Consider the following 14,112-nt stretch of genomic DNA (forward strand, 5'->3'; position numbering starts at 1 on the left):
ATGGGTGCAGAACCAGAAGTGTGGACTGTGGTGGAAGGGCAATGGAAAGAGGCAGCTGCAGCCAGGAGGGCTGACAGGGCCTGAAGAGGGCCTAACTAGGATCAGTAGCTGTAGTAGGGCAGCTAGCACAAGGACTTTTCTGATACACCATTGGGGCCCATGGCCCCAGCCTGAAAAAAGCATTTGCTGAGGCCTGGCTGAATCAGTGTCAGACCTAACCAACAAATATTGCTAACTGTTCCTGGGGAATCAAGTGATGTTCTGGAGGTGGCTAGAAGTAACAGTCTGCAGCAAGTGATGTTCTGGTGGAGTGAGGAGTGATGAGCTTCAAGAAAGTTGTGCAGGAGAAAGCTGAAGGAGTATGTACAGGGAGTGTTCATAGTTGTCCCAAAACCAATTGTTGTTCTTTTATCCATGGTGGGCATTCCATAGCTCCCATCCCCTTCCAAGTTATACCCCTTAATAAAACAAAAAAAACTAAGTTCACTGACTGCTTTATGTCTCGGAGTGCCTGAGAGTGAATGCTGGGCTGGGCAGGGTGACAGACACACCACAATTCTCAGCAGCCCATATGGAGGTACCACTACAATAAAATATAGGTGGGGGGGTGTAGCATAAACAGTATTTATTGTGAGTGTAACTTCCTCCAGCATCTTGGGTGTTTGAACAACAATCATTACGTTTGACATGCAAGTTTGAGTATCAAAGTCAACATATCCCTTTAAAGTAAACACGCATACTCATTATCAGAGATAAAAAGAAAGTGAAATAAATCCACGACCACTTAAATAGTAAACATGTCATTTCTTAGAGCCTCATTAATTATTACATTATTCTACATAAGCAAGGTAAAGTTTGAAACCAGTAAGAGAGGAATAAAGAAAGAAAATTAAAAAGCATGAAAGGGGATGGGAAAAAAAGAGAAAAAAAAAAAGGGAAAAAGCGGCGAGGAAACAGTGTAAGGAATCGGCAGGTTCCCCACCCTGCTTCCTTGCCCTTTTTTCCTTTTTTTTTTTTTCTTTTTTTGCCATCCCCTTCCATGCTTTTTCATTTTCATTTTTCCCATCTTGACATGCCACACCCAAGTGTATTGTGGTATTCGTTGATTTCAAGAAAGCAGATGACATAACCACTTCAGCTCCAGAAGATTCTACCCCCGTTATGACCAGGGCATAGTTTGCTATTCGCCACTGTGTTATTTTAACTGGCAATAGCGGTCATGCAATGCTGTACCTATATTAAATTGATATATTTTTTTCACACAAATAGCGCTCTCTTTTGGTGGTATTTGATCACCACTGGGTTTTTTCATTTTTTGTGCTATAATTTAAAAAAAACATTCAAAATAAACTATTTTTTTTCTGTTATAAAGCATATCCAATAAAAAAAAAAAAATCAAATTTCTCCTTAAATCTAGGACAAAATGTATTCTGCTACATATTTTTGGTAAAAAAAAAAAACAAAAAACCCAAATAAGTGTATATTACCTGGTTTGTGTGAAAGTTATAGTGCCTACAAACTATGATATATATTGGAATGCTTATTTATGTATTTATTTATTCTTGTAATTAGGGTTGCACCAATACCGAGTATTTGCACAAGTATCGGTACTTGTGCAAATGCACCGATACCTGAAACTGATACTTTCAGGCTCGGCTTTTAAGCTGTCAGTGGGTCTCCCCAGTGTTAAAGAAGTCCGGTAATTGGAGCTGTCAAAAAAAAAGCAGCCGGCAATGTTTATTAACAACATTGCTCAGCCCTGAAGCACTGAAATAAAAAGAAACATTGTTTCTTTTTGTATTTTTCTGTTTCTTCATCTGCAGATCAAAGGGATGAACAAAAGTTCCTCTGTTTAACCCCTTAATAACCATTAATTTACTTTAATCAGCCTTAATTAGTTCCCTATTTTCCTCCATTTAATTATTATTTTCCTGTTTTTTTTCTTTTGTTCATGTCTATTTTTTATAAACGATAAACAATTAAAACTTTTTTTTGTTTGCTTTGTTAGTGAATATTTTCACACATATATAAAATAACATATATTTAAATCATTTCACATTGAAAAAGCGCTAAATTAAAAAAAAATCTATTTATTTAAACTGTAAATAACTTTTTAATGCTTTCTACCATTGCTGACAGCTGACGTTAAAAACAAAACAGTTGCGGTAGGTATCGGTAATTGGTATCGGCGAGTACTAAAACAAAAGTATCGGTACTTGTACTCATTGTAAAAAAAAAAATGGTATCGGTGCATCCCTACTTGTAATGGCAGTAATCAGCAACTAATAGTGGGACTGTGATAGTGCGGTGAGCAATCTGACACTAACTGATCCTGGGGGGGGGACTGACTAACTGCCACGGACATCATCAGTGACACTAATACAGAGATCAGTGATAATACTATACACTGTCACTGTACTAATGACACTGGCTGGGAAGGAGTTAACATTTAGGGGCAATCAAGGGGTTAAATGTGCGCCTAACAATGTTTAGTGTGTGTTCTGTGTGCTGATTTTTACTGAGCGAAGTGCATGGAGGGACAAAAAATGCACATCACTGCTGTCTGTAGAGAGCCCTGTGTTGTTTACTTACACAGTGCTCTCTTCTGCCATTCGGTCAGCAGATCAGTGAGTTCTGACCATAAATCATTGATTTATGGCCGGAACACACTGATCGGCACATGCTCACCCTACCTGGAGATAAGAAATCATGTACATGTAATTAATGTACATTCACATGATCCAGAGAAGCAGAGCCATCCTGCCGCAGTATAAGTGTAGCTGGCGGTTCTGAACCGGTTAAGAAAAATATTGTTTGAATATGGGTGTATCAATGAAAACCCACCAAGACATCAATGCTTGTTGAAAATTATTCAGATTTGTCATTATCCCGCGCAATCATATGTTCCATTCATATAAGATCGTTCGGAGCCTCAAACCACTTCACCGGAGTAGGGACAACCGGGGACTTCCAGCGCCGTGGGATGACTCGCCTGGCAGCTACTAAAAGAGGTCCCAAAGTGGAATGTTTCACCACTTTCACCGTTTTCAGAATCAGAGATAGCAAGGCTGCTTGTTTCTATGATTTGTGAGGTCACAGTCATTATATAACTCAAAACTTGTGTCCTAGAGTCGTTCAATAGGAGGGCAACTCCACCAAGTGTAGAGGAAAGTACTCACTGCTCTCACCATACCCGGAATCAGAGGTGGCAAAGAGAGGAGAGCTTTTATTGTCTCTGTTTTCATCTTCAGCCCCAGAAGGATTTACCCCCTTAATGACCAGGTCATATTTGGCACTGCGTCTCTTTAACTGACAATTGTGCAGTCAGGCAATGCTGTACCCAAACAAAATTGATGTCCTTTTATCCCCCGAAATAGAACTTTCTTTTGGTGGTATTTGATCACCTCTGCGGTTTTTAATTTTTGCGCTATAAACAAGAAAATACAATTTTTAAAAACACTATATTTGTTACTTTTTGCTATAATAAATACCCCCCCCCTCCCAAAAAAATTGTGTTCATCAGTTTAGGCCAATATATATTCTGCTACACATTTTTGGTTAAAAAAAAGCGCAATAAGCAAATATTGATTGGTTTGCACAAAGGTTATAGCATCTACAAAATAGGGAATATTTTTTAATAAGTTTTATTATTATTTTTTTTAATAGTAATGGCGGAGATCTAAGAACCGTCAGAAGAGGAGAAGCGTCACACAGCGGGAGCCTCCCTCCATGCAATCATGGATGCGGAGTGGCCCGAAAAGAAGATGAAGACAAGAAGATGAAGAGAAGAAGATGAAGAGAAAAAGATAAAGAAAAAGATGAAGAGAGAAGCGTTACACAGCGGGAGTTTCCCTCCATGCCATCATGGATGCGAAGCGGCCCGAGGAGAAGAAGATAAGAAGACGCCGCGGAGAAGATGCCGGACGAGAACACCGGAGGAAGAACCAAAAGAACCAGAAGAACCAGAAGATGGAGGAAGAAACCGAAGGAAGATAGAAGATAGAAGAAAGAAGATAGAAGATAGAAGAAATAAGAAGCATTTAAATAAAGGAATTGTCAAAAACTGTCTCTTGTCATTTTTAACATTTTTGACAGTTTTTTTGTGAAATGGTAGGGGCACTTTTGTACCCCCTTACCATTTCACACGGGGGGGGCGGGATCTGGGGGTCCCCTTTTTAAAGGGGCTTCCAAATTCTGATAAGCCCCCCCGCCCGCAGACCCCCACAACCACCGGCCAAGGGTTGTGGGGATGAGGCCCTTGTCCCCATCAACATGGGGACAAGGTGTTTTGGGGGGCTACCCCAAACTACCCTCCCAATGTTGAGGGCATGTGGCCTGGTACGGTTCAGGAGGGGGGGCGCTCTCTCGTCCCCCCTCTTTTCCTACGGACTGCCAGGTTGTGTGCTCGGATAAGGGTCTGGTATGGATTTTTGGGGGGACCCCACGCCGTTTTTTTTTTAATTTTGGCGCGGGGTTCCCCTTAAAATCCATACCAGACCTGAAGAGTCTGGTATAGATTTTGAGGGGGACCCCACGCCATTTTTTTTTTTTTAATTTTGGCCGGGGTTCCCCTTAATATTCATACCAGACCTGAAGGGCCTGGTATGGAATTTAGGGGGACCCCCCACGTCCTTTTTTTTTTAAATTTTGGTTCGGGGTTCCCCTGTGGGGAATTCCCATGCTGTTTTTATCAATGAACTTTTATGTGTATTGTCGAACCGGCAATTCATTAATAGCCGCGAGTAGTTTTAAATGACTTTTTTTTCTATGAAATGTCATTTTGCTGTCAGACTGTTCTAAACACAGGAAACATGCGCCCCTTTACAGGCATACTATAGACACCCCCCAGGTACGAAATTTAAAGGGATATTACACTTTTATTGTTTCACTTTAAGCATTATTAAAATCACTGCTTCCGAAAAAACGTCTGTTTTTAAAACTTTTTTTTGCATTGATCCATGTCCCCTGGGGCAGGACCCAAGTCCCCAAACACTTTTTATGACAATAACTTGCATATAAGCCTTTAAAATTAGCACTTTTGATTATTCATGTTCGTGTCCCATAGACTTTAACGGTGTTCGCGTGTTTGAACAAATTTTTTGCCTGTTCGCAAGTTCTGGTGCAAACCGAACAGAGGGGTGTTCGGCTCATCCCTAATCTCCATTCTGTCTCTGTCTGGAGAGATTGCGGGTGCCGAGCAGACATCGTGGCTGCTGGGCATGTGCAGTAGCTCCAACATCACGCCCCCTATACCCCTTAAAGTGCCCGCCGTACAGCTACAGTGATTCTGCAGGGGAGTCAACCTGCCGCCATCAAACAATGGCGGCTGGTTGGCGAGTGGTTAAAGGTAAAGATTGTAACTATAAATCAGTGGTGGTCAACTTTCTTTCTTAATACAGAAGATGGTCAGAGACTGTAAACATGATACAGGGGATGGTCTGAGACTGTAAACATGATACAGGAGATGGTCAGAGACTGTAAACATGATACAGGAGATGATCAGAGTCTGTGATACAGGAAATGGTCAGAGACTGCAGACATACTACAGGAGATGGTCAGAGACTGCCGACATACTACAGGAGATGGTCAGGGACTGCGAACATGATACAGGAGAAGGTCAGAGACTGCAGACATACTACAGGAGATGTCAGGGACTACGGACATACTACAGGAGATGGTCAGAGACTGTGAACATGATACAGGAGATGCTCAAAGACTGCAGACATACTACAGGAGATGTCAGGGACTACGAACATACTACAGGAGATGGTCAGAGACTGTGAACATGATACAGGAGATGGTCAGAGACTGCAGACATGATACAAAAGATGCCCAGAGACTGTGAACATGATACAGGAGATGGTCAAAGACTGCAGACATACTACAGGAGATGGTCAGGGATTGTGAACATACTACAGGAGATGGTCAGAGACTGCAGACATACTACAGGAGATGGTGAGAGACTGTGAACATGATACAGGAGATAGTCAGAGTCAATGTGTTCACATGGTAGGTACTGTTCCAATTACAGCCCATCTGTACCATGTGATTAGCTCTGGCCAATCACAGCTAATCACAACAAAACAAAAAAAAATACTGATCACTTCCCAGAGTACTACAATGTTAATGGTAACATTATATTGCTCTGGTCAAAGTGTGTTTAAAGAAAACATTACCACAGGGAGGGAGAGAGTATGGTGGGCAGTAAGGAGAATCAGTTCCTGCCATACAGTGTTTACATAGGGTTAAGAACCCTCTCACCAGTCCTGTACTTCAACATTGAATGCCAATGAAGGAGGGGCCCGTCATGGATCGATGATTTGAGCTCTTGCAAACCCGCACAATGAATGATGGTGATGCTGAAGATGATCAGCCAACCCGCTTGCTTTCTTTGGAGCATGCTGGAACGGACGAGCGGCAGTTGCAGCAATGTCCCCTTACTGCTGGCAGTGGTGCTACACAGGCCATGCTCCTAGCAGAGACCCTGATCAGTTGGGAGTGCTACCCCAAAGGTGTGTACTCGTCCACGTCCTGTTGTCAACTGCCTCAAACTTTCCCGGGCAGTGCACTAAGAATCCCTCCACTCCTCCCTCCAGTGCCGTGGCCTCCTGGGTACTGTAGTCTTTTCCAGCATTAGAGCAATACCTCCAATCTACAACAGAAATACATCTCCCATAATCCTCTTCAGCAGCACTTCTTCCCCTACAACCCCATGCTGCCCAATGGAGGGAGGGCATATAATACTCATAGAGAGATAGCAGACAGGCTTGTATGAGCCTGTAATTCTACATTACCAGTCTTAGACATTTTTAAAGGGGCCAATCCAACAGTACCTGGCGCTACATATAAAAAAAGTATTTCCCTTTTTGTCATTGCATTAACAAATTGGATTTAAGAATTTGGGTTTGCACAAAATGACAAATATTCTGGCTGATAAAACAGTTCACATACTTAACATACATTTCTAAAGTGTATAAGTGTATTTAGCGGTTTTGTTAAAATACAACTTAAAATATGAAACCCACTTGTTTGCTATTAGTCACTACATTCTGCTCATACCCATAGACCTTTGCAGGAACTTATTATGTAGAAACCAAGATGAGAGAGAGAATACATGTCTGACTTGAAGCATATTTTTCCAGAAAAGAAAGCTTTTTTAAACATTTTAGCTGGTTAGCCTCAACCTCAAAGCTAACTATTACCATCTCTATACACATGCCACGTATCTGTGTGGTCTGTTCATTGGTCTGAGCTCTCAGAATTGGGCACTGAAATGGAAAATGACCCAGACACACCATTTACCCAACCTGCAAATTAGGTTTGGTGCATTAACAACATCTCAGCAGTTTGTTGAAAGGTTTTGAACACAAAACAAGTTTTCTGGTTCACTGGACTCACAACCTGCCATAGTAGACCTCGCTAACCTCTAGAAGCCATATCAAGATGAATCTCCTACTTTTATTTGTGTTGGTTTTTTGGTACCTTCCAACAGGTGAGTCATCAGTTATGTCCTCCTTGGATCATTCTAATTACTAAATAAATGATGTTAAGGCATTAGAATTTTTTACAGGAAGGGCAAGAATGAGCAAAACTTATTAGGAAGCAAAGGTTTCAAGGAGCCCATTTTGTGGGCTTAAAATGATAAAGGTCCTCACTGGAATACCATCACCAACTTCTGTCCTACCATCCTCTAGTTGTAGACATGGTATTTGCCATGATTCCTGTGCTGGAATGATAGGCTGTTCGGGCGGAGGCAACCAATCAGTAACTCTGCCTGCACATTGATCCCACAACTTGCCAAAGCTCAATCTTGCACAACAGAAAAGAGGAATCAGCACCACAGAACTATCTGGACAATTGTGAGTCACAATTAAGAATGCTGCTGCTCAGTCCTTGTAGAATACTAGTAGATAATGCAATAAATAAGTTTATCCACAATTGTATTCAAAATTTGTAGCAAATATATATTAATTCTAGAAAAGATTCTAAAATCTCAGCCCTTCACTGGGACAATCTACCCCTCCTATTATTTCTGGAGTATCTTAAATAATATTCATAATATGTGAAATAGAGTGTAACTGAAAACTCTCTATATAATAATCTAAATAAAGTGCAAAAGCTTATTCACTGAATAAATGTCCATAATAACACAACATTCAATGTGTTGAAAACAATACTCTCAAGTCCGTGGACAATAGTGTGTGTGAAAAAATGCAAAAAACTATTAATTACCATATGATAAACAAATAAAAAATGACAATGAAAAATAAGTGTATAAAACTAAACGACTGAATTTATATACACCTAATCTTTAAACTGTGCAAGACCATATATGTGTCATAATTATGTGTTGACTTTTTTTTTTTTTTTGTATATATATGGTTAATTATTGAAATATTTTCTTAAAACAAAAATTTCTTAATATCCCCCAAAGTGCAACCATGCAAAACAAAGTCCAAAAAATTCCTGAAATCCAAATCCCAATTCTCAATCAAAAAGGCTGAAACAACGTGATCCAACACTTCTTAAATTCAGATGGCTAATGTGCTCCTTTCATCCGAAAAGTTCTAAAGTGACTCACCAACAGTTGTGGCTGGAAAAATTATAAACCAGCAAATAAGCACTTTATTTAGATTATTATATAGAGAATTTTCAGTTTCACTCTATTTCACATATTATGAATATTATTTAAGTCACTCCACATATAAGAGGAGGGGTAGATTGTTCCAGTCAAGGGCTGAGATTTTTGAATCACATAAAGTCCATCTTTTCTAGAACTAATATATATTTGGTACAAATTGTGATAAATTGTGGATATTCCAGAGCTTTGCGCTGCAAACTTATTTATTACAAAGCTCAATCTTGGCACTACAACCCAAAAGGAACCTGAAGCTTGAGAAAGGTAAATATTCCAGTAGCATTTTTTAGTGTAGAAGGTGATGAAATATTGGTGAACGTACTATAACATTTTGGTCCTCTTTAATTTTTAAATAATTTTATGAGAGGTTGGTGTGTCACATGCAATTTTCTTTAATAATGTGTTTTACAGTGGGGTAATACATGTTTTATCCTTGGCGGTAGAAATTTTTTATGATGATTTCAATTAATATACTGGCATAGGGTAAATTAGCAATAATATAAGTAATATAAAGGACATAACAAAAAGAAAAGACAAATGAGACATTTCTTACCTTGGGTGTTGTAGAGCCTCTCTTGGTCAAGATCTTTGCTTAGAAGGTCTTATGAAGACCGACTTCAGCTTGTAAAGGAGTTGTATAGACTGTTAGCTTTCAGGGCATTTGCAAGACTTTCAGAGAGCTTCAAGTCTTTTTCATGAAACCTAAAAAAGGGATGTGTGTGTGTATATATATATATATATATATATATATATATATATATATATAAAATGCACTATATTGCCAAAAGTATTGGGACACCTACCTTTTCACGCACATGAACTTTAATGACATCCCAGTCTTAGCCCATAGGGTTCAATATTGAGTTGGCCCACCATTTGCAGCTATAACAGCTTCAACTCTTCTGGGGTGGCTGTTCACAAGGTTTAGGAGTGTGTCTATGGGAATTTTTGACCATTCTTCTAAAAGCGCATTTGTGAGGTCAGGCACTGATGTTGGACGAGAAGGCCTGGCTCGCATTCTCTGCTCTAATTCATCCAAAAGGAAGTTTTTTTATCGGGTTAAGATCAGGACTCTGTGCAGGCCAGTCAAGTTCCTCCACCCCAAACTCATCCATGTCTTTTAGGACCTTGCTCTGTGTACTGGTGCACAGTCATGTTGGAACAGGAAGGGGCCATGTGCGTGCAAAGGCAGGCGTTTCAATACTTTTGGCAATATAATGTGTGTACGTATATATATATATATATATATATATATACAGGGGCGGACTGACCATTCGGTCGATCGGACGCCGACCGAGGGCCCGCAGCCAGTAGGGGGCCCGGGAGACATGCTCGTCGGATCTAGGGGTATGCTGCTGGGCGTGCTGCAGTGGAGCCGTTCTGCCGACTGCCGCGGGGGGGGGGGGGGGGGGGGGTGCGGGGGGATGAGGCGGGCATCTCCTCTTTCAGTTTGGGATGCAGTGGGGAGAGTGGGAGGCGGCGATCAGCAGCTTTATGGTGCTTGCAGCATCTCCCGGGGACTTGTATTTCTCCTCCAGATTGTAGAGTGGAAAGGGGAGGGGCCTCTGACCCGGGCAGCTACAAGTTTCACTCTCTGCTTGTACGCTGTTGCCGACTGCTGCCCGGGTCAGAGGCCCCTCCCCTATCCACTGTACAGAATTAGAAGGAGGACTACAAGCCCCAGTGAGATCCACAGGCACCATAGAACTGCCGATCGCCACCTCCCACCTCCCCCTTGGGTTGGAGGTGCACAGCCAGGTACAGGGGAACCTCTGGGGGGGTTAAGTCTGGGGACCCTGATGTATGGGGGGTTCTCTGGGGACCCTGATGTATGGGGGGTTCTCTGGGGACCCTGATGTATGGGGGGTTCTCTGGGGACCCTGATGTATGGGGGGTTCTCTGGGGACCCTGATGTATGGGGGCTCTCTGGGGACCCTGATGTAAGGGGAGGTTCTCTGGGGACCCTGATGTATGGGGGGCTCTCTGGGGACCCTGATGTATGGGGGCTCTCTGGGGACCCTGATGTAAGGGGAGGTTCTCTGGGGACCCTGATGTATGGGGGGCTCTCTGGGGACCCTGATGTATGGGGGGCTCTCTGGGGACCCTGATGTATGGGGGGCTCTCTGGGGACCCTGATGTATGGGGGGCTCTCTGGGGACCCTGATGTATGGGGGGCTCTCTAGGGACCCTGATGTGTGGGGGGCTCTCTGGGGACCCTGATGTATGGGGGGCTCTCTAGGGACCCTGATGTATGGGGGGGGCTCTCTGGGGACCCTGATGTATGGGGGGCTCTCTGGGGACCCTGATGTATGGGGGGGCTCTCTGGGGACCCTGATGTATGGGGGGCTCTCTAGGGACCCTGATGTATGGGGGGCTCTCTGGGGACCCTGATGTATGGGGGGCTCTCTAGGGACCCTGATGTATGGAGGGGGCTCTCTGGGGACCCTGATGTATGGAGGGGGCTCTCTGGGGACCCTGATGTATGGGGGGCTCTCTGGGGACCCTGATGTATGGGGGGGCTCTCTGGGGACCCTGATGTATGGGGGGCTCTCTGGGGACCCTGATGTATAGGGGGGCTCTCTGGGGACCCTGATGTATGGGGGCTCTCTGGGGACCCTGATGTATGGGGGGCTCTCTGGGGACCCTGATGTATGGGGGGGCTCTCTGGGGACCCTGATGTATGGGGGGGCTCTCTGGGGACCCTGATGTATGGGGGGGCTCTCTGGGGACCCTGATTTATGGGGGGCTCTCTGGGGACCCTGATTTATGGGGGGCTCTCTGGGGACCCTGATGTATGGGGGGGCTCTCTGGGGACCCTGATGTATGGGGGGGCTCTCTGGGGACCCTGATGTATGGGGGGAGGCTCTCTGGGGACCCTGATGTAAGGAGGAGGCTCTCTGGGGACCCTAATGTAAGGACGAGGCTCTCTGGGGACCCTGATGTATGGGGGAAGGCTCTCTGGGGACCCTGATGTATGGGGGGAGGCTCTCTGGGGACCCTGATGTATGGGGGGCTCTCTGGGGACCCTGATGTAAGGACGAGGCTCTCTGGGGACCCTAATGTAAGGACGAGGCTCTCTGGGGACCCTGATGTAAGGAGGAGGCTCTCTGGGGACCCTGATGTTTGGGGGGGCTCTCTGGAGACCCTGATGTGTGGGGGGGCTCTCTGGGGACCCTGATGTATGGGGGGGCTCTCTGGGGACCCAGATCTTTGGGGGGCTTTCTGGGGACCCAGATCTATGGGGGGCTCTCTGGGACCCTGATGTATAGGGGGGCTCTCTGGGGAGTTGACCTTGATGTATGGGGGGGCTCTCTGGAGACCTTGATGTATGGGGGGGCTCTCTGGGGACCTTGATGTATGGGGGGGCTCTCTGGGGACCTTGATGTATAGGGGGGCTCTCTGGGGACCCTGATGTAAGGAGGGGGCTCTCTGGGGACCTTGATGTAAGGAGGGGGCTCTCTGGGGACCTTGATGTAAGGAGGGGGCTCTCTGGGGACCCTGATGTAAGGAGGGGGCTCTCTGGGGACCCTGATGTAAGGAGGGGACTCTCTGGGAACCCTGATGTAAGGAGGAGGCTCTCTGGGGACCCTGATGTAAGGAGGAGGCTCTCTGGGGACCCTGATGTTTGGGGGGGCTCTCTGGAGACCCTGATGTATGGGGGGCTCTCTGGAGACCCTGATGTATGGGGGGGGCTCTCTGGGGACCCAGATCTATTGGGGGCTCTCTGGGGACCCAGATCTATGGGGGGCTCTCTGGGGACCCAGATCTACGGGGGGCTCTCTGGGACCCTGATGCATGGGGGGGCTCTCTGGGGAGTGGACCCTGATGTATGTGGGGCTCTCTGGAGACCTTGATGTATGGGGGGGCTCTCTGGGGACCTTGATGTAAGGGGGGCTCTCTGAAGACCTTGATGTAAGGGGGGCTCTCTGAAGACCTTGATGTAAGGGGGGGCTCTCTGGGGACCCTGATGTATGGGGGGTTTCTCTGGGGACCCTGATGTAAGGAGGGGGCTCTCTGGGGACCTTGATGTAAGGAGGGGGCTCTCTGGGGACCCTGATGTAAGGAGGGGGCTCTCTGGGGACCCTGATGTAAGGAGGAGGCTCTCTGGGGACCCTGATGTAAGGAGGAGGCTCTCTGGGGACCCTGATGTAAGGGGAGGCTCTCTGGGGACCCTGATGTAAGGAGGAGGCTCTCTGGGGACCCTGATGTAAGGGGAGGTTCTCTGGGGACCCTGATGTAAGGGGAGGCTCTCTGGGGACCCTGATGTAAGGGGAGGCTCTCTGGGGACCCTGATGTAAGGGGAGGCTCTCTGGGGACCCTGATGTAAGGGGAGGCTCTCTGGGGACCCTGATGTAAGGGGAGGCTCTCTGGGGACTTGTTTACATAGGCAGACCACAGTTCTGCCTCTGTTGGAAACGATCGTCGGGGCCTGGCGGACATGGGGTCCTCCGGACCCGCTGGTTAGCTCTCGGTGTGTCCAATCACAGCGGCAGCAGGTCAAACAGCATGCAGACCCGCAAGTGCAGAATCAAGTACCTGTACATGATTCTGCTCACAGGAGACGCAGCCCTGCAGTAAATGTATGTGGTTAAAGTGAGTTTATTTTTCTTTCATCTTTAAACATTTATTTTGAACATGAAGTAGAGAAATTCTGTGACCAATGCATGTAATGTAGCAGTGCAATATATACGTGGGGCTTTGTGAGGGTGTGGCTTGTGTGTGGGTGGGTGGGGACTAAGGGGGCCCCATGAGCCCCTATTGCCCGGGGGCCCCATGAGTTGTCAGTCCGCCCCTGTATATATATATATATATATATATATGTATATGTGTGTGTGTATATACAAAATAGAACAGGAGAGCAGAGCACACAGTTATCAAACAGTGCAAAGTAATCTGGTCATCCCACTGGCCATATATAAAAGAAGTCAAAAAAATTATTGCACATAAAATTTATTGAACCAAATGTTCATACATATCGGAAGTATTCCATTATTAGGCCTCATGTACACTGCTGCTGCTAAACGGACGTTCAGAGGCAGTTGGATGCTTTTTTCAGTTGCCCCTGAACTCATCCAATGTCATCTTATGTGTACATGTACACAGGTTCGTTTAATGTCGTTTTTAGGCAGTTGCGTTTATTGGCATTTCTTTGAAGGCAAAAAAATTAGTTCAGACGCCGAATTTTCCATAGTTTCAGGCGCTAAACGCAGCTAAGCCCGATACCGACGTTTAGCCGCGTTTTCGTTTTTACATTACAAAACTTAAATGATAGCAAATGATGAAAAACCGCAAAAATTGAAAAAAAAAAACTTGTAATTGCTTGCAATGCTTCATAGACCATTTTATATACCCCTAAGGAGCCCATGATCCAATCCAATACACCACTAGCATTCCTGTTAGCCAAAGTAGAATTGGAATTTGACCCATATGTTGTTAGATTTGAACCAGATGACCCCACCATTGAGCTTGACCCC

The 14,112-nt window shown here is 45.1% G+C and overlaps 1 protein-coding gene across 1 annotated transcript in view; it reads left to right on the top strand.

The window, feature by feature from the left end:
- The first annotated feature begins 7,351 nt into the window (after positions 1-7,351).
- LOC141117290 (uncharacterized) overlaps positions 7,352-14,112 on the top strand; it is an 80,372-nt gene continuing 73,611 nt past the window's right edge. Inside the window, exon 1 of the mRNA XM_073610064.1 lies at positions 7,352-7,492. Coding sequence (XP_073466165.1) covers positions 7,444-7,492 — 49 coding nt within the window. The 5' untranslated portion in view covers positions 7,352-7,443. The remainder of the gene's footprint in view (positions 7,493-14,112) is intronic.

Source organism: Aquarana catesbeiana, linkage group LG13 (genome assembly GCF_042186555.1).
Source record: "Aquarana catesbeiana isolate 2022-GZ linkage group LG13, ASM4218655v1, whole genome shotgun sequence".
NCBI lineage: Eukaryota > Metazoa > Chordata > Amphibia > Anura > Ranidae > Aquarana > Aquarana catesbeiana.